The sequence below is a fragment of the Cebus imitator genome, unplaced genomic scaffold (assembly GCF_001604975.1).
Source record: "Cebus imitator isolate Cc_AM_T3 unplaced genomic scaffold, Cebus_imitator-1.0 Scaffold420, whole genome shotgun sequence".
Taxonomy (NCBI): Eukaryota; Metazoa; Chordata; class Mammalia; order Primates; family Cebidae; genus Cebus; species Cebus imitator.
Window position 1 is genome coordinate 1,486,808 of NW_016107735.1, and position 20,376 is coordinate 1,507,183.

General features: G+C 52.6%; 1 protein-coding gene across 1 annotated transcript in view; it reads left to right on the forward strand.

Moving 5' to 3' along the window:
- The window catches only part of GRIK3 (glutamate ionotropic receptor kainate type subunit 3), a 230,794-nt gene that overhangs the window by 179,887 nt on the left and 30,531 nt on the right, over positions 1 to 20,376 (forward strand). Inside the window, exons 9-10 of the mRNA XM_017509765.2 lie at positions 834 to 947; positions 9,365 to 9,568. Coding sequence (XP_017365254.1) covers positions 834 to 947; positions 9,365 to 9,568 — 318 coding nt within the window. The remainder of the gene's footprint in view (positions 1 to 833; positions 948 to 9,364; positions 9,569 to 20,376) is intronic.

Sequence of the window (20,376 nt, forward strand, 5' to 3'; positions counted from 1 at the left end):
CAGAAAGGATCTTCAGGAAGCCCAGGACTTTAGCATGATTTCTAAGCTTGACCTCTCCTTCTCTACTTCTAGCCTCAGGCCCCATATCCACAAGGAAGCTGTAGGGAGAATTATGCCGCCTTGGTCAGGGTGTCTGCCAGTTTTAAATGTTAAACCACAAAACAAACAACTGCCTTCAAACCCAGCAGCATCTCCCCCTGAGGTCCATGCCCTCCTTGTGCCGCCACCCCAAAGCAGCCACAAAGACTGGCCGCCTGTTCCAGACTGCCCTCCCGCACGTGGCACATCCATTATCCTTTACTAGGTCCACAGATGTTTAGTGAACATCTCACTTGTTCCAGCACCTATCCTAGGCTTTAGGAGGAGTCTACACCCAGGAGCTGGCACTGGGGCTGAGACCCAATACATGAGCAACTGGGTGCCCTGGGTCTCCCAAGGAGCTGTCCCAGGGTAAGGCCTGGCACTGACCATGGACCCCTGATTCCCTCCAGCCCCTGCTTGGCATCTGCTCAGCCCTGAGACGCCTAGGGCTGCCTTCACATTTGCTGTCTTTCTCCACATTTTCCCCTTCAGCTGTGATGGGCTTGCCAGCAAGGGAGGTGGCAGAATTCAGGGATTCAGCAATTTGGGATCCTCTTCAGGAGAGGAGGGAGAGCAGCAGGGATGCTGTCAGAACGGTGACCTGGAAACGCAATGGCAGTGGTGATGATAACGATGATTGTGACAATGAGGCTGATGGTGAATGGGAATGAGATGAAGGTCTTGTCGATATGGAGGAAGGATGGGTAGACCAAGGACTCAGCACCTTGTTTGCTGTCTGTCTGTCCTTCCAGGTTGGGGTGTGGAGTCCTGCAGATGGGCTCAACATCACAGAGGTTGCCAAAGGCCGAGGCCCTAATGTCACCGACTCTCTGACAAACAGGTCACTAATCGTCACCACAGTGCTGGTAAGAGCCTGCAGCCCCCGCAGGAAGGACTGTCCAACCTGGGGGTGGGTGGCCGTTTGGGCTGGAGAGTCCCCTCTATAGGTCATCCTATACCTGGCCCTTTCCACGGTGCTCAGATGGGGCTTGTTCTCACCCATGCGCCCCCAGAGGCAGCTGAACCAGGCCCTGCTGGGTGGCCTCAGGTCCTCCACCCAGAACCTGGAGGCTGCAGGTAGGTGGAGACATTTAGGGTCAGTAGGAAACTCTTAGAGAGGAATTGGAGCGCAGCTGCACTGCTCACTGCCACGGGCGGAAGCCGCTGCATTTTTGCCTGTCACTCCCACCCACTCCCTAAATCCTTGATGTCTGAGTAGGAGCCACGCTGGAGGTGGAATTAAGGGGGTTTGACTGCCCATTGCAGCCTGAGTAAGGATCTGCCTCTCCTAGCCCAGTTCCCAGGCAAAAGCCTTTCCCACAAGTGCCGCCAGCTGTGGGGGGTGCTGTGGCCACACCACGAGAGCCTAGCGGGTGCTGGGAGCCTGTACACACGCCGCATTCTACAGCGCCCTTTCCAAGAGCCGTCAGCACCGCCACACCCCCACCTGGAATCACACCCCATCTTCTCTCCATTCCCCAGCTGAATGGTTTTGCCTTCTCCTGACCCATTTCAAACCAAGAAGTGACTCTGGGAGCCTCCCATGTGCTCTCTGCACCTTTGAGCTCACACGTGGGCAGAACAGACCCAGGCCACTGGCCTCCTTGTGCTGCCCGTGCTGCACCCACTCCACGCGCACCTGTCCCTCCTGGAAGGCCTTGGGTGTCCAGAGACTCAGGACAGATCCTCTGAGGGACACAGCTCTGCTTTTGGGGGCCCAAGCCGGGCCATCTTGGGGAGAGGCAGCCCAATCACAGCCTGGTGAATGCTGACGGAAGACCCTTTGAGGACAGTGTTGGCTCTAGTCAGCTGCTACTTACAATAAAGCAAATATGTTTATAAGGACCACGTTCTGGGGTCAGTCCTCTACACAAAAGGGAGCTCAGACTGTTTTGGATATAGTGAGGTTGCCTCGGAGCAGAACCCGGAACAGGCTTCTCACCCTATACCTGGCCCTTTCCACGGTGCTCAGACAGGGCTTGTTCTCACCTACATGCCCCCAGAGGCAGCTGAACCAGGCCCTGCTCTGTGGTCTCAGGTCCTCCTCCCTGGGATGATTCACCGCATATGTGCTTGGTGGCTGGGCAGCAGATGTCATGGAACAGGAAGGGAAGTCATGGGGAAAAAGCCATTCTTCCGGGAAGCCCAGTGAATGGCAGATACCAGGCGTCCCGTCAGCATCCAGAGAGAAATGTTAGCCTGTGAGTCTCACTATCGGCCCTCGGGGTTAGGATGATTGAGAGGATCTGAGCTCAAGATGGTGGAGATCTCACAGCGGCTCCCGACAAGCTGCCGACAGAGCCTAAAGAGGTGGTCTTGGGGTACACCTGTCCCCTCTTTGGGGCAAGACCCCTACTCGTATCTTCCCTAAAACCACATATCCTGCTGGTCTTTATTGATCAAATTTTTGATAGCTAAACAAATATAAAAATCAGTCTGCTAAAACCAATAAGCAAAAATATGTCAAGAAGAACGGGGTTTGTAATGTAAAAATGAAAATAAAAAACAAGAGCAAAGGGATTAGGGGGCAGACTAATGTGCAATTAATGGGATATTGATGTGGATAAAAATAGAAAAGATAAAGGAGAGTTAAAAAGAGAACAAAATAAAAAGGTTACAGGGGAAATAATAAAGAGAAAATGAAGATAAGGAATGAGATAAAAAGGAAAGATGGCAAGAAAGATGAAAAATTAAATAATTTATAGCTCTGACTAGACAAGGTAAAAAATGTAACACCCAAATGTCAGAAAGCGAAAGGATAAAAGTGCGACAAAGCTAAAATATAAAAGGGTAAAAATAAAATAATAAAAAGGTGGTAAAAGATTAAAAGCAGACCTGCATAAAATGTGAGATCTAAATAAAACACTTTTCACAAGGCAAGATTAGAAAAAGGTAAAACTAGGATGATTTAAGAGATTAAGAAGAGAGATGATTAAATGAGCTAAGGTGATTCAGTCACAAAACAATACTCTGAACAGCAAGCTAAAGATTATATACCAAAGGATACAAAATATAAGCACCTTGAAAGACCGTGGGGTTAAATTTTATTAAAACAGAAGCAGCCTGATTTCAAGGGCATAAAACCCTTCTGCAGAGGCACAGGGGATTTTTGCTACATAAACAGAGGCAGAATCCAGGAGACACCCCATGCCTTTGACCTGTGAGTACTCACAGCTTCTGTCAGTACTTGCAGCTTCTTGGAAGGTCCCCTGCCTTCTGTGCTCACTGATTCCCCGGAAGTTGCATTCCCAGCAACCTGCTGGTTCCTAGACACTCCAGGGATAGGAAGGGAGAAAACCCCTCTTGGCCCATATCCTGGTCACAGCTCCATCTGTCCCACAGCGTCTCAGCCACAAGGCATCTGGGCAGACGCAAGCCCAGCAGCTCTTTGGGACATGCAGTGCGAGCAGGACCTGGTGAAAGAACAGTTTGATGATCAAGAACACAGACCTTTGGGATGGAGTCCTGGCTTTGCTGTTGATTTGCCATTTGAGCCTGAGAAATTGCTTACCCGCCCGGTGCCTCAGTTTCTCCCTCTGAAAAAGGAAGGTGATGATAACCGTACCTACTTCATAGAGTTCAGAGAATGAATGATTAATTAAGTGGCACAGAGTGCTGTCTAAGTGACAGCTGCTTTTGTTATTCATTATTATTGATTACAAATCGAGTCCCCAGTGAGCTCAGCTTTAATACAGCTGGCAGAGTGAGAGATCTGGAGAAAAACTCCACTTCTGTCCACAGGCAGAGCCCTGAACTTCACCAAAGACTGACCCCTGCCCAGGGCCACAAAGGTGGTCTCTAGCACAAGGTGTTATGTTACAAACTTAATTTGCATTTGAATGCCTTTCCGTTCGTGGCCATTCCCTGGCTCACCATAGTCCAGCACTCTGCCCCCCAGCCCTCCCCATTTGTTTACACAAAACTTCTTACAGTTTTGTTTCCCAGCTGGTCCTTGAAGGCATTAGGGTTTGCAGCCTTATGGGTCCCTCACAGCTCTAGTCTCCTACTGAGATACAGAACTCCAGATCAACCACCACCTCATTCCCTCCCTTTCCATGGTCTCAGCTCCTGAAGCAGATATCCCATCACCCATGGGCCACTGACCATCTTAACCCCATCATGTAATATCAAATACCCACATGGCCTGGGAGTTCCTGATGATTCAGCTCTTTCCATCCCCACTGCCCAGAGATCACTGGAAGGTGAGCTGTACTTCCCCCTGTGGGGCAGTGAGAGAAGCCTACTCTTTTCTGGAGGCTGGAGAGTGGAGGGAATGACCTCTGGAGCATCCCTAATGGGGACGGAGGATGTGACACAGTCTTTACATGGGCCTCCAAAAAAGTCTGCCTAGCCAAAAGTGTCCTCAGAGTCTCCTGGGAGAGAGATGCTCTCTCCCGTGCAAGGACTGGCCTAGGGCCCCCTGAAACTAGAGCTGTTCCAGATGCTCCAGAGAATGTTCCCAAAAGGCTCAGCATGGTCTGCACGTCTTGGAGCCCTAGGGGATGCCCTCAGGCTTGGGCTCTTTGGGACAGCTACAAGGCGACAAGGAATGGCCCAGCCTGGCCCAGCCTCAGCCTCTGAAAATACAGCCCCATACTTGGCAGCCTGAATGCAGGGCCAGCTCCTCCTGCTGAGAGCATAGCCCAGGCCTGTCTGGGAGGATGTTGTCAGGGCAACAGCACTTTGAGTGACAGGCAGGTCCCAAGGTACCAGTATACAACATCAAACTGCTCTGCCTCTAGCGAGCAGGGCCTAGATCCAAGACCCCTGATGAAGGGGTTTCTCCTCCCCTTTCTTCCCCAGGAGTCTGGTGTGGCAGAAAGCAGCAGCTCTGTGTGAGCTGCCCCCAAACCTACCTGCTATTCTCCCCTCTCCTGAACCCCCAGGGTTATGTGCTAAAGATGTCTTACCCTGGACAGAAAGATGGACAGGTCCCTGGCACTGCCCTTTCTGGCCCCTTAGAGCCACTGGCAGCCTTCCCGATTCCTGAGATCGAAACAGCAGCGGCAGGGGCCTGGATGCCTGCCCTCCCCCGCCCTTTCCCTGCCCAGCCCCAGCCTCTGTTCTGGTTCTGCTCTTCCATGAGCTCATGAAAAATTCATCTGCCCAAACCTCAGCTCACACACTGAGAAAACACACCCGTCCCACTCCTGGGGGCCCAGCTTTTGAAGGTTCAGGATTCATTTGGCTGCCGATGTGAGCCATGGTGTGGGCACACGTGTGGGTATGTGGGTGGACCAGCTACACACGGGTGTCTAGATACTCACTGAGGGGTGAATCTGTGCCGTGTGCACATCGTGACCCACATAGGCTCAAAGACACTCAGCACCCAGCAGCAGGAGACGGGAAAAAGCTAGGGCTAGAATGTGGGCTGGGAGAACTATCCCAGGCTGGGAGCCATTATAGGCCCCTCCTGCTGGAAGAACAGCCCTCCTGATACTGTGTGCTGCTTCTAACTGGCCAAAGCCAAGGCCTCAGGTCCAGGGTTCTTGGCCTCTGTGTCGGAGAAGGGCTGGGCAGACAGGACATCTGAAAATGTGGCGCATTTGTGCCAAGGACATTGTGTATACTTGTGCGTGCATGTGTGGCTATAGGCTGATATTGCCTAAGTCAGAAGCGAGCTTGAGAATGCAGATATTAGGTAGCTAACCCCTGATCCTTCCTGACTTGGGGATAACCCCCCAAGACTCCCTCTTCCAACTCCATGGGTCGCATTGGGAGAGGATTAGCACTGGACTTGACTTTCACGCTGGGGTAAGTGATCAGAGAGAAACTGGACAAAGAGCCCCGGCAACGGAAAGTCAGAAACGGTTATTTTTCTGGACCCCTGTTTTCTGTGACTTGTTGAAGAGAAATATTACCCCTGTTCCTACGGCTGTTCTCCCAGAGCAATAGGAGAGCGTGAAGTTATGAAATTGAGGGCACCTTCACTGAGCAATCGATTAGCAGCCGAGAGAGCTTGTGAATTGGCTGTCTGGACATTTCCAGTAATAAATTGTGAAATAGTCCATGAATAAGTAGTTGGCGGAGTTCAGAATTACCCCCTAGGAAATGTTGCAGGTCTAGAGACACATTACTAAGGCGAGCCCCATTTTAATGCTCTGGGCTTTGGCTGTTAAATATGTATGCCATCCGCAAAGCACTTCCCGAAATTAATGGCATTTTACAGCTGCTCTGAAGGCAGCATATTTATATGGAGATGTATAGATTCTGGGGCTGTGGTGGCTTCACAAATGAAGTGCTAATTTTAGAGGATCAGGCCAGGGAGGGGTGTGAAGACAGGGTCAGGAAGTAAGCTATCTCAGGACCTTTCCTGAAACGGTTTTCCACTCTCAGTCATGAGTTTTTAACCTTTGATGACATTGGATGTGGCCTCTAGGCTGGAAAGGTCACTGCATTAACCAGCCAAATAGCATCCAGGAAGTAGATAAGGATGATGATTCATAATAATAATAATATTGGCAGCTAACAGTTGCCAGGCACTGTTCTGAGTGCTTTTCATAGACTGACTCATTTTATCCTCACAACAAGCTTATAAAGTAGGTTCTATTATTTTCCCCATTTTATAGCAGGAGGTGAAATTTGCCTAGGATTCTATGTGTGGTTGGTGGGTCCTCTGGGAAAGGTGGCACTGTCTCTCTGATTCTTTCCATCAGCTAAAGTCAGGGCCACCAGGTCCAGTGGTGCAACTTGTTCACTGCATAAGAGCGTCAGCCAAAAGACCCTGCTTGCCAGGCCCCATGCCAGGGTGCGGGGGCATGGCCCAGAGACGAATTTGCACAAAGGCAGTGCGTGGACCAGCCAGTGTCCTCTTTCCTCCTGCCTCAGCACTTTTTCAGGCCCCAAATGGACTCTTCTCCAACCTTGTTGAGCTGCCTACTTGGTTGGAAGGTGAATGAGAGAGGCACTGAGGTTAAGCATGGCGCCTAGCCGAGGGTCCAGCTTCCTACCCAGTTAGCTGAGAAGTGGTTTTCTCAGAATCCCTGGATAGTCAGGAACCCCTAGGGGATTCACAGACTGCCCTGCCCCCACCGGCTCGTTCCTGAAGCACCCCAAAGGACTGGTGGAAAGCTCCAGTGGATCAAGCATGGGGCGGGATGGGATTTAGAGAAATAGCGCTGCTGGGAGGCAGAGACAAGACTCAAGCCTGCCCGCCACAGAGGGAGGCCTGCAGGAGGCTGCTGGTGAGCTTCTGCTCCTGGACCTCCCACAAGGGTCTTCACTGGGCCTTCCAGCGCTCACCCCACCTCAGGGGCTCATGAGGTCAAGGGAATGGCCCCGCCGGTTGAGAGAAGGATGAGGCACCTCTGTAGTCAAGCATGTGCCTTAATGTGGGCATGTGGATGTGAGCTTCCTGGTTCACATGCATTCTGTCAGCTAACCGTGGTCACACATCCACTGAAGGCTTGAGGCATTCCGTCACATGGGGGTGCTGAGGCAGGTCTGGGGATGTTTGACTGACAAGAAGAGGATGAGGAGCTATAGGCAGGAACAGGGTAAGGGGCTAAGGAAGGAAGCCCCACGTGAGTCAGAAGATTAGAGCGGTCCAGAAACAGGTTCTGGAATGGCAGCTCTTTACCTGATTTGGGGATCTGGAAAAGCCAATTCACTTGGAAGGTCTGACCCCAGGGAACAGACAGGAAAGCCAAGCCAGAGAGAGGCGTGAGGCTGACTGGGAAGAGTTGGAACTGGAGCCCATAACTGTAGTTCAGCTCCTGAGTGATTTTGGGCAACTTACTGACCTTCTCTGACCCTGGATTTCCTCATCTATCACATGGGGCAGTGTTACTATCTTGCAAGCTAGTGGGGCTTAAATCAAACAGCCTGTGATAAAGAGTTTAAATCAGTGCCTGGTGCAGAGTAGGAACTCAATTGTGTTGAATTTTCTGGGAGTTCAGCACATCCATCATGGGATTGGGATTGGGCTTTGCGAGTTAAGCCAGGTGGATGGTGCCAGCAGAAATGTGGACTCGCATGCTGACCTGGATTCGGGACCTGGCTGCATCAGAGCCCACGATTCCTCTTGCTGCGGACCTCAGCCTGGATGAAGTGTACCACTTCTCTCCACTGACTCTTCTGCCTCTTCTCCCAGTTACCCTTTGCAGGGTTGCCATGGGTTTGTTTCAAAATGAGAAATCAAAGTCATGCCCTGTTCAAATCCCTTCCCAGGTTCCCCATCACCCAGAGAGGAAGAAGCCTGTGGAGGGCGGGGGTGGGGGGTCTGCCATGGAACAGGCATCTCTGACTCACAAGCACGCTCCTAGGGATCACCTGCCCCCCAGGGAGGGGCACCATGGCCTCAGGACCTCAGGCACAGAACTCACACTCTGGGGTTACACTAACCTGAATTCAGATCTTCTCTCCCTGCCAGCTAGGGGGACTTACACAAGTCATATATCCTCACGAACTTCACTTTCCGCATCTATAAAATGGGAGTATTCATATCCACGCCAGGAGGCTGACATTAAGGCAAAATGAGGTGATGCCAGGACCTATCTACTGAGCTCTGGGGCTCTACTGGCCTCTGTGCCAGGCACCCACAGGCATGAACTCATTTGCTAATTGACCAGTGCCTGGCACAGCCACATACCGATGAGCTGTCCCTCTTACCAGCAATCACTCCCCCGGGACCCTAACACAGGGGACTGAGGAGGTTCTTGGAAAGAGAGAACGGCACCCGGGAGTGTGTAAATCTAATCTTGTAAATCGGAGTTGGGAGAGAAGTTAGAGCAGACGGCTTTCTGAAGGGCTTTCTGCAGCAGCATCCTCAGATGTGAGCGTACATCAGAACTCCCTAGAGGGCTCCTGAAAACACAGATTGCTGGGCTCTCCCCAGAGTTTCCGGTTCAGTTAGGTCTGGGGGTGGGGCCTGAGAATGTGCATTTCTAACAAGTTCCCAGGTGACTCAGATGCTGCCCATGCAGGGGCCACACGCTGAGAACCCTGGCCTCTGTTACTGGTGCCGCAGAGAGATCGTGGGTTTGGGATCAGTTTCCACCTCAAAGCCCTGCTCCAGCGCTCACTAGCCCTGTAACCACTGGGCAGTTAAATGAGTAAGTGCCTACTGAGCTCCTGCCTAGAGCCAGGCAGCCGTTCGTGAGGCCCCAGCTGGCCCTCAGGACATACGCTTTCCTTCTCCTGACTTCAAGGGACCCGTTGTCTAAGCCACGCCAAACGGTATATAAAAACCTGAGCAGAGGTCATGGTCCCGACTCTCCATCGCAAGCCTGCCTCTGCCCTACCCGCTCAGTCTAGGTCACCCGCCGCCCATCTGTCTCTGCAGGAGGAGCCGTTTGTCATGTTTCGGAAGTCCGACAGGACCCTGTACGGGAATGACCGGTTCGAGGGCTACTGCATCGACCTGCTTAAAGAGCTGGCCCACATCCTCGGTTTCTCCTACGAGATCCGGCTGGTGGAGGACGGCAAGTACGGGGCGCAGGACGACAAGGGCCAGTGGAACGGCATGGTCAAGGAGCTCATCGACCACGTAAGCCTGGATGGGAGCATAGGAGGGCTCAGGACCCCGGGGAGGCGTGGCCAAGCGCTGTCTGCACCACAGGGCTGAGCATCCTGGCAGAGGAGGGCCCTGGGGGCAGGAGCGATGGAGACAAATGCTGTGACGTTGAGGACTGGGGACGGGGGCTTGGCTGAAGAAGTGTACCCAGCTCTCGTGGGCTGCCTCGCTCATCCTCCCAATGCCATTCCTCTCATACAAACACAGATGCACTGACCCCATCTGATTCAGAGCTGGCCCCACTGGCATCTTTGATGAGCTTGCTCTGGAGGAGGCCTGCAGCTTCTTGGTGCCTTCTGCTCCTTTAAAAGCCACCAGAGGTTGCCCCAGCTCTGGGGACAAGGCACCCACATGAGACATTTCACCAGATTCTGGGACACAGAGAGAAAACTGTCACTGCATTGAGTAACGCTGGCTCTAGTGGGAGTCCGGGAAGAAAGGATGAGCAAGCCCCAGCTAGAAGCACTGAGGAGTCAGCCTCTTCCTCTGCCTGGGATCAGGAGAGGACTGAGGGCAGCCGGGAGCCCAAGCAGGCAGCAGGAGGGACCTGGGCTTCTTGGGACATTGGGAGGAAAAGGGAGAAGCCACAGGCTAAGGACGCCACAGAAGGGGAGGAATCAGGATGCCCTGGGCTTGAGTCCCAGTTCTTCCTCATTAGCTTTGTGAACAGGGGCAAGTCACTCGACCTCTCTGAGCAGTTCGCCGTCTGTAAATTGGGCGTGTTAATACTCCCTCCTCATGCGATTGTTGCCATCGTGGCATAAGGCTCGCCCAGAGTAAGTTCAGTAAGAAGCACCCTGGCAAGATGCTGTGAGCAAACACATAGTTCTCAGATGCCCAGCAGGTCTGGGTTCAAGCCTCAGCTTTGCCGCCTAGTAGATGCGTGACCAGGTAAGTTCATCAACCTCACTAAGCCTCAATTTCTTTACTTCTAAAATAGGAGTAATTGTTGTTGTTGTTGTTGTTATGATTATTATTATTAGAAACAGAATCTGTCTCAGTCAGCCAAGCTAGAGTGCAGTGGTGCAGCGCACTGCGGCCTCAAACTCCTGGGCTCAAGTGATCCTCCTGCCTCAGCCTCCTGAACACCTGAGACTACAGGCACAAGCCACACTGCCTCTGACTAATTTTTAAGTATTTTTGTAGACACACTTTGTTGTCCAGGCTGTTCTCAAACTCCTGGCTTCAAGTGATTCTCCTGCCTTGTAGGTTTGCGCCATCATGCCCTGCTAAAATAGGAGTAATTAGCAACCACCATAGCTCCTACGGCTTTTGGGGGAATTAAATAAGGCACCATTTCCACAGGCTTACCTGGCACACAGTAAACATAATCTGCCTTCCAGCTCAGGGCCTTCAACTTGACTGAAGTATTTTCCATCAAGGAGCTGCTGCTGAATTCAAGGACCTGGTCTATACTGGACCCGTTAGATTCCTTCTTTCATTTATCCTTAGAACAGCCCAGTGAAGTAGGTACTGTTATTAACACCCATTTTACAGATGGGGAGACTGAGGCGGAGAAAGATGAAGTGGTGGAGCCAGAATTCAAAGTGGTGGCTTTGAGGGCTCCCTGCCTCAAAGCCCTGTGTTCCAGCTTCTACAAAGAACCAATCTGGCCCCCGGGGCCAGGACAGAGGAAGATTCATGCAGAGATCTTTGCAACAGAGTACCAGCCAAAGGTTTATTATGACTTCGCCCCTCCAGGATGGGAGCAGGCAGCATCGGGGCCTTCGGTTAAGTCCCCTTGCCTCTGTCTGAGGGGAGATGCCCTACAGAGACCTTGAAGGGTGCAAGTGGGGAGGGAGGCTGGAGCTCAAGGCATGAGGGCTGGAGCCTGGCCCAGCGGAGTCATTCCCCAGTCCCCAGCAAACTGGGCTCCTGTGGAAGTCTAATAGGAGACTCAAATGGTAAAGAGTGTGGACCCCAGCCAGGTTTGACTCCCACTCTTTTACTTGCTAGCTGGGCATTTCTGGACAAGTTTCTTAACCTCTCTGTGTCTCAGTTTCTGCATGTGTCAAAGGGAAATGCTATTAATAGCACCTACTTTATAAGGTTGTTATGAGGACTAAGTTAACAGCGTATTACGTAGTCAGCACCATGTCAGTATTTAGTACTATTATTTATATTTTTATCCTTACAACTGTTCCTTGCAGGCTGGGGAGGGGGCTTCAGGAAGTCCCTTTATCTCCCTGAGCTGCACGTTCCTAACCTGACAGTGAGAATAATCATGCCTGCCCCACATTCTTCACAGCTTGTTGTAAGCCTCAAAGGAGACAACTGGTGGGGAAGCAGCTTCTAGATTGTAGAATTCAGTATAAACGGAAGGGCGTGGTGTTGTCACCATTATTAGTAATAACTATAATTATTATGGAAATCAGTCAGCAGGCCCCAGAGGCACCTCCATCTTATCCACTTCCCTGCGTTTATAAGAGGGGCTTGGAGTCTGGGGCTCCGGCTAGGCTCTGAGTCTGTCATTTACAGAGGGAAGCTGGGCTGGGAGGAGGGAGGATCCTGCAGAAGGTGGAGGCCGTGTGTGGAAGTGAGCGGGGCTGGGCCAGCCTCACCACTCACAGTATCTTCAGTGGCCCCAGAGCTTTGAAGAGCTGTTTGAAGAGAATGTGATCAGGGAAGCCCAGCATCAGCCCCGCCTTCCTAAGCTGACCCTCCGCTGGGAAAAGGTGGGAGTGTCATCCACAGCCTCCACGCAGCCAGGCGGTGCTTTGGGTAGCCCAGTATCCATCAGGGTTACATACCTGACGGGACATGCAGGGGACCTTGTTAAGCCCGATTCCCTGCAATTGATGAGCCCATTAATCCTAGCTTGGTGCCATTTTTAATAACATCATAACCATTTATTAGTGTCGTCAGATAATTAGTCTTCTCACTAGCCCATAGAAAGCATGGAAAGGCTTGCCAATATTATTACTTCCTTATTAGGGATCTGAATGTAGGTGTAAAGATGATGAATGCCCACCTTTGTAAGTATCTCCCCGCCGGGGCCCATTTGGAGGCCCTAGGTGAAGCCTCTGACCGGCAGAGCTTAAAAAGCCCTATCTAGTTACTCCTTGCTCACCTCTGTCCCATGCCACATGGTCTTCCAAGGGTTGCAGAGGAAGATGGGGTAACTAGAGGATGCATCGCTTCCTGCTGACACACTCGCCTGCCCAAGTCGCCTTAACGATGGGGCAACGAACACGATTAGACAGAGCAGTGATTATTCCTCCATCCCCCACTCTTCCAAATTTCGCTCTCTCTATGTTTACTGCCTGCTTGTCTGTATCCTCTTTCAAAAATCTTCTACTCACATCCGTGCCTTAAATTATTCCCACGTGTTTTGATGACTCTGGAATCTAACCGAAATGGGTTCAAATTCTAGGTCTAGCATATTTCAGCTGACAGTGGGAGAGTTATTCCTCTTCTCTGGCCTCCATTTCCATATCTACGAAATGGGGATAATAAAAGGGCCTCCTGCCCTTCTCACCATTAAATTGGTGAGAAGATTTAATGAGATACGGCACCAAAATGCTTTGCCGAGTTTCTGGTGCTCAGTAAATGCTCAGTACACAGGAGCTGTCCTGCTCATCACTGTTCCTTCCATGGACAGCCTCCCTGTCTCATGTCTGTCCATGACTGAACCTGATGACAGTGGGAGGGTGGCCCTTCAGTCATGGTCATCCTGCCAGGCCACAGTAGTCCAGGACCTAAACCTTACCCCCACTGGATCCAAATAAGGAGCCTCAAGGAACTGACTCACATTGATCAGACTCCCAGGGAACTGAGGCATCCATCAAGGTGCCACCACTGAACTTTACTTGGGGCATTGGACTTTTATGAGACTGGGAGTTCCCATCTGCCATCCAGAGCTTCTGTGTCCTGGCACCAGGTGCCCAGGAGCCCGCTTGGGGAGTGCGGAGGCAGAATCCCAAGAGTGGAATGCCTGGAGCCAAGAGGAGGACTGCTGCTGGAGAAGGGGGAAGGAGACAGGCCTTGAAGAGTTGCAGGTGTTGAATGGAGGAACTGGACTTGAATCCCGAGGGCTATGAAGAATGTGAACCCACTAAGGTGGAGCCGGGGGTGACATTGACTTGGCATTTGAGGAAGGTCGCTCTGCTGCTGGGCCAAACCTGAGTCAGTATGGAGGCCATCGCTGGGACCCGAGCAGGGAGAGCATGGTGGCCTCACTCCGAGCGCTGCTCTAGGAAAGGAGGGAAGTAGATGCGCAGCCAGCAGACAAGCAGGTGGAACCAATGAGGCTGGGGTTGGGTGGATGGAGGAGGTGGGGAAGGAAGGGGTGAAGAATGGGGCACAGAATTCTATTCTGGGCAATTAGGGAGGTGATCGTGTCCTGCCTAGATCAAAAGCCCCCCTGGAGAAATTGAGGATTTGGGAAACGTAGTGAGATCCATTTGGGATGTGTTGGGATTGGGATCCCTGTAGATGGCTGGCCCTGTGGCTGGGCACTTGGAGGAAGGAGCAGGGCTGGGGGCTGAGCTCTAGGAGTCATCAGCACATCCTGCAGGGAGCCTGGGAGGTGGAGAGAGCTGCTCAGGGAGAGCAGAGATGCGGACGTGGAGTGGCACCCTGAATGGCACAAATGAAAGGGAGGAAGCCACAAAATGCCTGGGCTGGCAAGGAAAAGAAGAGAATCAGAAGGGCATGGGGTGTGGGACACCCAAGGAGAAGAAGATACTAGAAAAGGGAGGAGGGTCACAGGCCACAAGGAGGTGAAGGGAGATGAGGAACGAGCATCCACGAGTTGGTACAAGCATGACCTCCTGGGGGTACTGGGTCAGCCCCAGCAGAGTCCTTGAGTGCTCCTGCTCTCACACTTCACCCTCGGAGACCCAGAATTCTGTCCTGACTGCCTCCCAGGCCCCTGCATCAGAGCAGGAGGGAGGCTAAAGGGGATGCATAAAAACTCTGCAGGCCACGGGAAATTTGTCCTTTTCTCTCTAAGCTGTTACATCTCACTGCAGTGTGGATGGCCAGATAAGGAGTTTCCCCTGGCTCATAGATGGGGCTGGACCAGGGTGAAGTATGGAACACAGTGGAGACCAGGAGTCATCACGGTTAGCCTTAGCATACTGTACACCTTCCTGGGAAGAAGTTGCACCCCCGACGCATCCCCTCTGCTTCCCGGCAACACTGAGTGCAGCTCAGGGAGGGTGGCACGGCTAGAAGTGCCCATTTCCCTGTGTGACACTTCTTCCAATGAGGAGTACCCGGTGGGCCAAACTTGGTGGCTGTCCCAACATCCGGCATGGGCTGCACACACACAGAGCAGCTTCGCTGAATGAGGGACACGTGGAAGAATGCATGGACTTGCATGCTTTGCCCAGAGACATGGTTGTGGGTCATGACTAGTTGGCTTTGCAGCCGTGGTGTGTGAGAGGAGGGTCTCATGTCAATGCCATGACCCCATTGTCCCGTGTCCACCGTCATCCACTGGAAGCAGGTCTGAGTTCTGGCCCGCATGGGTGTCAGGAGGAGCCTCACCCTCTTGTTTGTGTGGCCAGGAAATGCTCTGCCCAAGCTACCTTCTTTGGGCTGGTCCAGCACATTTGCATGCTGGGAGCTCGGCTGGGGCAAGTCAGAATACTGGAGGGGACAGGGCAGTTGAGAGCAAGGGAAACTGCAAAGCTGGACTCTTGCTAGGGCAGCCAGGTTGCCCAGAGCAATGACTTTGGAGCCCTGCAGAATCTCAGGATGTCTCCAGAGTCTGGGGAGACCAGGAAGGCAGGTGAGGGGCACAGGAGGGACTTGGGGCCCCATTGAGAGTCCCTGCAGAGCTGTCAGCTCCAGAATTCAGGGAGCCCAGACTAGCCTGGGAAAAGGAATGGAAAGAGCCTGGCAGGGGACGGGTCCAGACAAACAGGTGCAAGAGAGCAGCAGAGCTTCAGGGATGCAGGGAGTATGAGGGAAACCGAAGTCAGAAGGAGCAGCTGAAACACGCAAGCTCCCCTGCTGAGGATCACTCCTTCCTTTATCAATTCCACAAAATTTTATTGAGTACTGTCTCAACCTGGGAGCCTGGAGAGCAGAGCCTGAGGCAGGGGATTAGGCCATTACTCAATTAGGGATTGTGATGCCAGGGACAGAATGAGGGGCAATGGCAAGGGCAAGGGACATGGAGCGGGAAGGAGGAAGGTAACACAGGGTGTGTTACTGAGCTGGTTGCCCTGGAGGGTGACTGACGTCTCAGTCTGAGTCTGCACCCCGGAAAAGCCTTATAAAGTGTGTCTCAGGACCATCTCTTGGGGTAAGCAGAGAAAGGGAAAACAGGTTTATCCACCAGCTCCTGACTCCCATGCATTCTGGGTTTGGCATGGTGGGCATGGGACCCAGTGTCAATGAGAAGCCACAGGGCTGGAGGCCAGAGGTGGCCAGGTGGGCAGGAGTTGAAATGCCATCAGATTGGACCTGCATAAGGATGGCCAGAGCCAGAGGATCTGGAAGGCTGCCTGAGAGGGGTCTGAGCCTAGCCCAGACTGATAATGTACCAGACCCGGGGCAGTGACTAGGGAGTGGGATGCCCGAGGCAGACATGGTCCTTACTCTCCAGGGGCAAACAGTGAATCGGACAAGTGAGGTTTCATTAAGATTTTGGTCAGTGCTGCAATGGGGAAGATTGAGGGCTTTGGGGGTATAACCTTGAGGAAAATGCCTCCAGCTGCCCTGAAGAAGTGACTCTTAGGCTGCGACTTGAAGAATGAGGAGGAGATGTCCCAGGCAGGTCTAAGACACATGCCGGGGTGGATGGCGGGTCTGCTGAAGTCTCCACCTGGTCAGGGGCTGGCTGGGGCTGCAGCTGAGTGCATGGAGTCCCAGAACACTGGCAGGACTGTGAACTGTGCTGGGCCCTGGACAGACAGTATCTCGTGGTCACCCAGGGATAGGGGACAGGATTCTTTTAGAGATGGCAATGGAGATTGTGGTCGATCCCTCAGAGTGTGCCCTGAGGCAGGGAAATCCCGCTGAGCCTTCCTAAGAGACAGGCACAGGCTCGTACTCATGGGAACTCAGGAACCAGGCTTGGGAGAGGCACACCAATCCTTTCTCACTGTCAGACATCCATCAGCTCAGGAGATCTGTGTGCCAACCACCGGGACATGACCCACTGGTTGACACGAATTTTCTAGCTCCTGTTCCCCATCTATTTAGATATATGTGGGCTTTTCAGGGTGCTGTTTTCCAAGGTTATCGCTGGCCACAGTGCTAATTGTTAAGTTTGACAGCTGGGTGGCAGGTCATCCACAGATATTCTCTCTGACTCGGTATCCCCCCGCCCTTGTTCCCCTTTCCTCACCCCTGCCACCTGCAGGGTGGCACTCCTGAGGCAGCGCCGGCTGAGATATCTCTTTTAAACCTCCAGTGCTCCCAGTGGTTGATTTACTCATTCTTCAATAAATCTATCAAGTCAGGCCCCATGCTAGCAGCCGTGGATACAACAGTGAACAAAACAGGCAAGATCCCTTCCCTGATCCTCAAGATCCTACATGCTAGTGGAAGAAATGGGCAGTTATCTATGAATAGATATAAATACTCGATGAGGGCAAGTCTGAGCAAGGAATGTGGCTGAGTGGGAGAGCTGCCCTGGCTCCTCCCAGAGTGGGGTCTGGGCTGACAGGTCCTGTAGATCAGAGAGCAGTGGGCTGTCACTGTGATCCATCCCGGGAAACTTTAGGGGAAGATCTTGGAGGCTTGAGAGGTTGGGGCTAGCCATGCCCTGTCCCCTTCACCAGCAGCAGTCGGGGGAATCCAGCAAGGGCATCTGGTTATGCAGCAGAAGCTGGCGATGAGGGCTGGGTGAAGGAGGACATGGATTTGGGAAGCTGTCCCCCAACCCCAACTGTGAAGAACAGTTCATGTGCAGCATCCGGAGGTAAGAGAGAGAACGTGGATTGGGAGGGCTGCAGGAAGGCTGGGAGGAAGAGAAGAGGGGAGGACAGACAATGGCACTATCAACTCTGGTTTCCCAGCCTCCAGGTGGGTTGGCAGGTGTGACGGGAAGATCTGTTGTCAAAGACACACTACCATTTCTCCCACCGTGTCCCATCTTCCTCCCGGCTAGGAACTAGACCTTAGTTCTGGCCTGCATGTGTTGTTCCCAACCCCTGTCTGCAACTCCAGGGAAGGTTCCACCCAATCCCACTGCCCCAGCCTGGAGCAGGGCTCTTTGGAGCTGGACATGCTGGGAGCTCACCTGGGGGCAGGGGAAGGAGATGGGTTCCAGCCTGGTTGCCCAGAGCAGTCACTGGGGAGCTCTGTGGAGCTAAGGATGTCACGAGGACCTGTCTGAGGTAGGAATGAGGGCACAGGAGGGCTATCAGTGTTAGGGTCCACTGACGGGTCAGATGGAAGAAGAGTGTGTAAGCCAGCATTCAGGTGGGTTCATCGGGGCCAGGCCACAAGCAGCAGGCTCTAAAGTCTGGAGAGAGGTGGGCAGGGGACAGGACCAGGTGAGCTGGTGGGAGGTAATGCAGTGGGCCTGAGGCCAGAGCTCAGCCCATTAGGGACCCTTGTGGGTATTTTGATGCCCGTTCTTCCAGCAAAATTTGATTCAGCCCCTACTTTGTGCCAGGCTTTGTATTAGTCCCTAGAGACACATCGGGGAGTGAAACAAGCTCATTCCCCACGCTCCTGGACTATATATCCTGGCAGAGGAGCTGGGCATTCCATAGTGACTTGCAAATAAAAATTCCATAATGATAAGGGCACAAAGGAGCAGTTAGGAGGCTATGGGAGTGTGTAACCAGGACCTAGCCTGTGGGGAGGGGGGCTCACAGCCTTCGGCTCCCTTGGGCTTTGCTAGGGCAGGCCATGCCCTGTCTGGGCTGATACGACTGTCGGTGTGTGAGGTGGAGGGGGAGAGAACATGCAGTGATGGGACATGGAGCCCATGGTGCATCCATCCTGGGGACCCCTATAAGGTCTATGAAGCAGGGAAGACCTGCCCATCCTTCCCGAAGGACAGAAGCACAGGGATGGAGCTTGCTGGACCTCAGGAATTGAGCTGTTCTCGCAGGCCCAGGAGGGGCATACACATCTTTCCTTGCCGTTAGGCAGGGAGACTGCTGTCAGCTCAGGAAGCCGGTGAATGAATCACAGGCACTAGTAGTTGACACATTGGCTGACACTTACGAATGTGCTAGCACCTGTTTCCTCTCTGTCCAAACGTGTGAACTGGTGAGTGTGTTGGTTTGTCAGGTTCCTGTCCAGGGCCCTTCAGGGACACAGCGTTTTCTTAAGTTTAGAGGCTGTGGCTCAGCAGCAGACACCGTCTGTGACTTGCTTTATCCTCTTGTAAAGGGCCATGTGCACTGCCAGCTGACCCTGAGGACACACTCGCTGGGTGTCTTCTCTTAACCAGCAGCATCCTAGTCATTCATTCCCGGAGTCTCTACAAAAGGCCTACTCTGTGCCCCACACTGTGCCAGCCATGGGGCACACAACAGTGAAAATGTAACAGGCTCCAATTTCACTCTCAGGAGCTCAAGGTGTGGAGGGGAAACACCCAGAGAATCAGCCAATACCTCTAAAATCACAACCGTGATCAGTGCTGGGAGCGGCAAGTGCCTGTTGCGATGAGAGCAGTCTCCAGGGAGTCCTGATTTCCTCTAAGGCTTGTGTCTGTGGAAGTGATGATTGGGCTGAGATCTGAAGCAGAAGTCGGCATTCACTAGACAAAGAGTCTGGGGAGGAAGAGGCTCTAGGTGGGGAACAGTTCATGTGCAGCATCCGGAGGTAAGAGGGAGAGCATGGATTGGAGGGGCTGCAGGAAGGCTGGGAGGAAGAGAAGAGGGGAGGACAGCGCAAGGGATGTTGGGGAGCCTTTCGATGCAGCAGCCACCAGTCACACGGAGTTATTTAATTGTAAGCTTTAATTCCTTAAAATTCAATTAAAGTATAAATTCAGTTCCTCAGTCTTACAAGCCAGTTGCTGGACAGCCACGTGTGGCCCGCAGTTGCCATATTGGGCAGGGGAGAGAGAGAACCTTTTCATAGTTGCAGGAAGTTCTGTTGGACAGCACTGGGCTAGATCATGCATGGCTGTAAGCACCCTAGTAAGCATTTTTTATCCCAAGGGCATGAGGACGTCCTGACCTACTTTAATTAGCACCATGGATAGAGATAGATTCTAGCTGGAGAAACACCACTTTAGGGCAAGAGCGGAAGGTGAATTCCACGATGCCACATACTAGAGATGTGTGCGGGATACCAGCAGAGTCCCCGGGGAAGAGTCCTATATGCATGGTAGGAGTGAGGCTGGTTTTCTTAGGCAGCTGTGGAAGCAGCGGAGGGACCTGAGGCTGGCAAAGTTTACCAGCAACTTCCTGCAGCTGCCATATGCTGGGAAGCCCCATGGTCAGGAGCCAGAGTCAAGTTCAGGTCTCTGGGAATGCAACACTGGGCTCAGGACAAGACACGGTGGGCCCAGGCATGAAGCTTGCTCCTCAGAGTGGAACAGGTGCTGGGGTGGGGACAGCAGCAGGACATGGAAGGAGCCCCATGCGTCCTGCACAGGATCTAAGTGACAGGTGTGTTAGTTCTCTAGAGCTGCCACACCAAATGGCTGTGAACTGCCAAATCCAAATAACAGGGTTACTCTGTCAGTTCTGGAGGTCAGAAATGAGAAATGAAGCTGTCAGCAGGGCTGTTTCCTTTTGGAGGCTCTGAAGGAGAACCTGTTCCATGCTTCCCTCCGTCCAGTCTTCTGGTGTAGCCGGCAGTCCCTGGTGCTTCTGGCTTGTATCTACTATTCCAGTCCCTGCCTTCAGCATCAC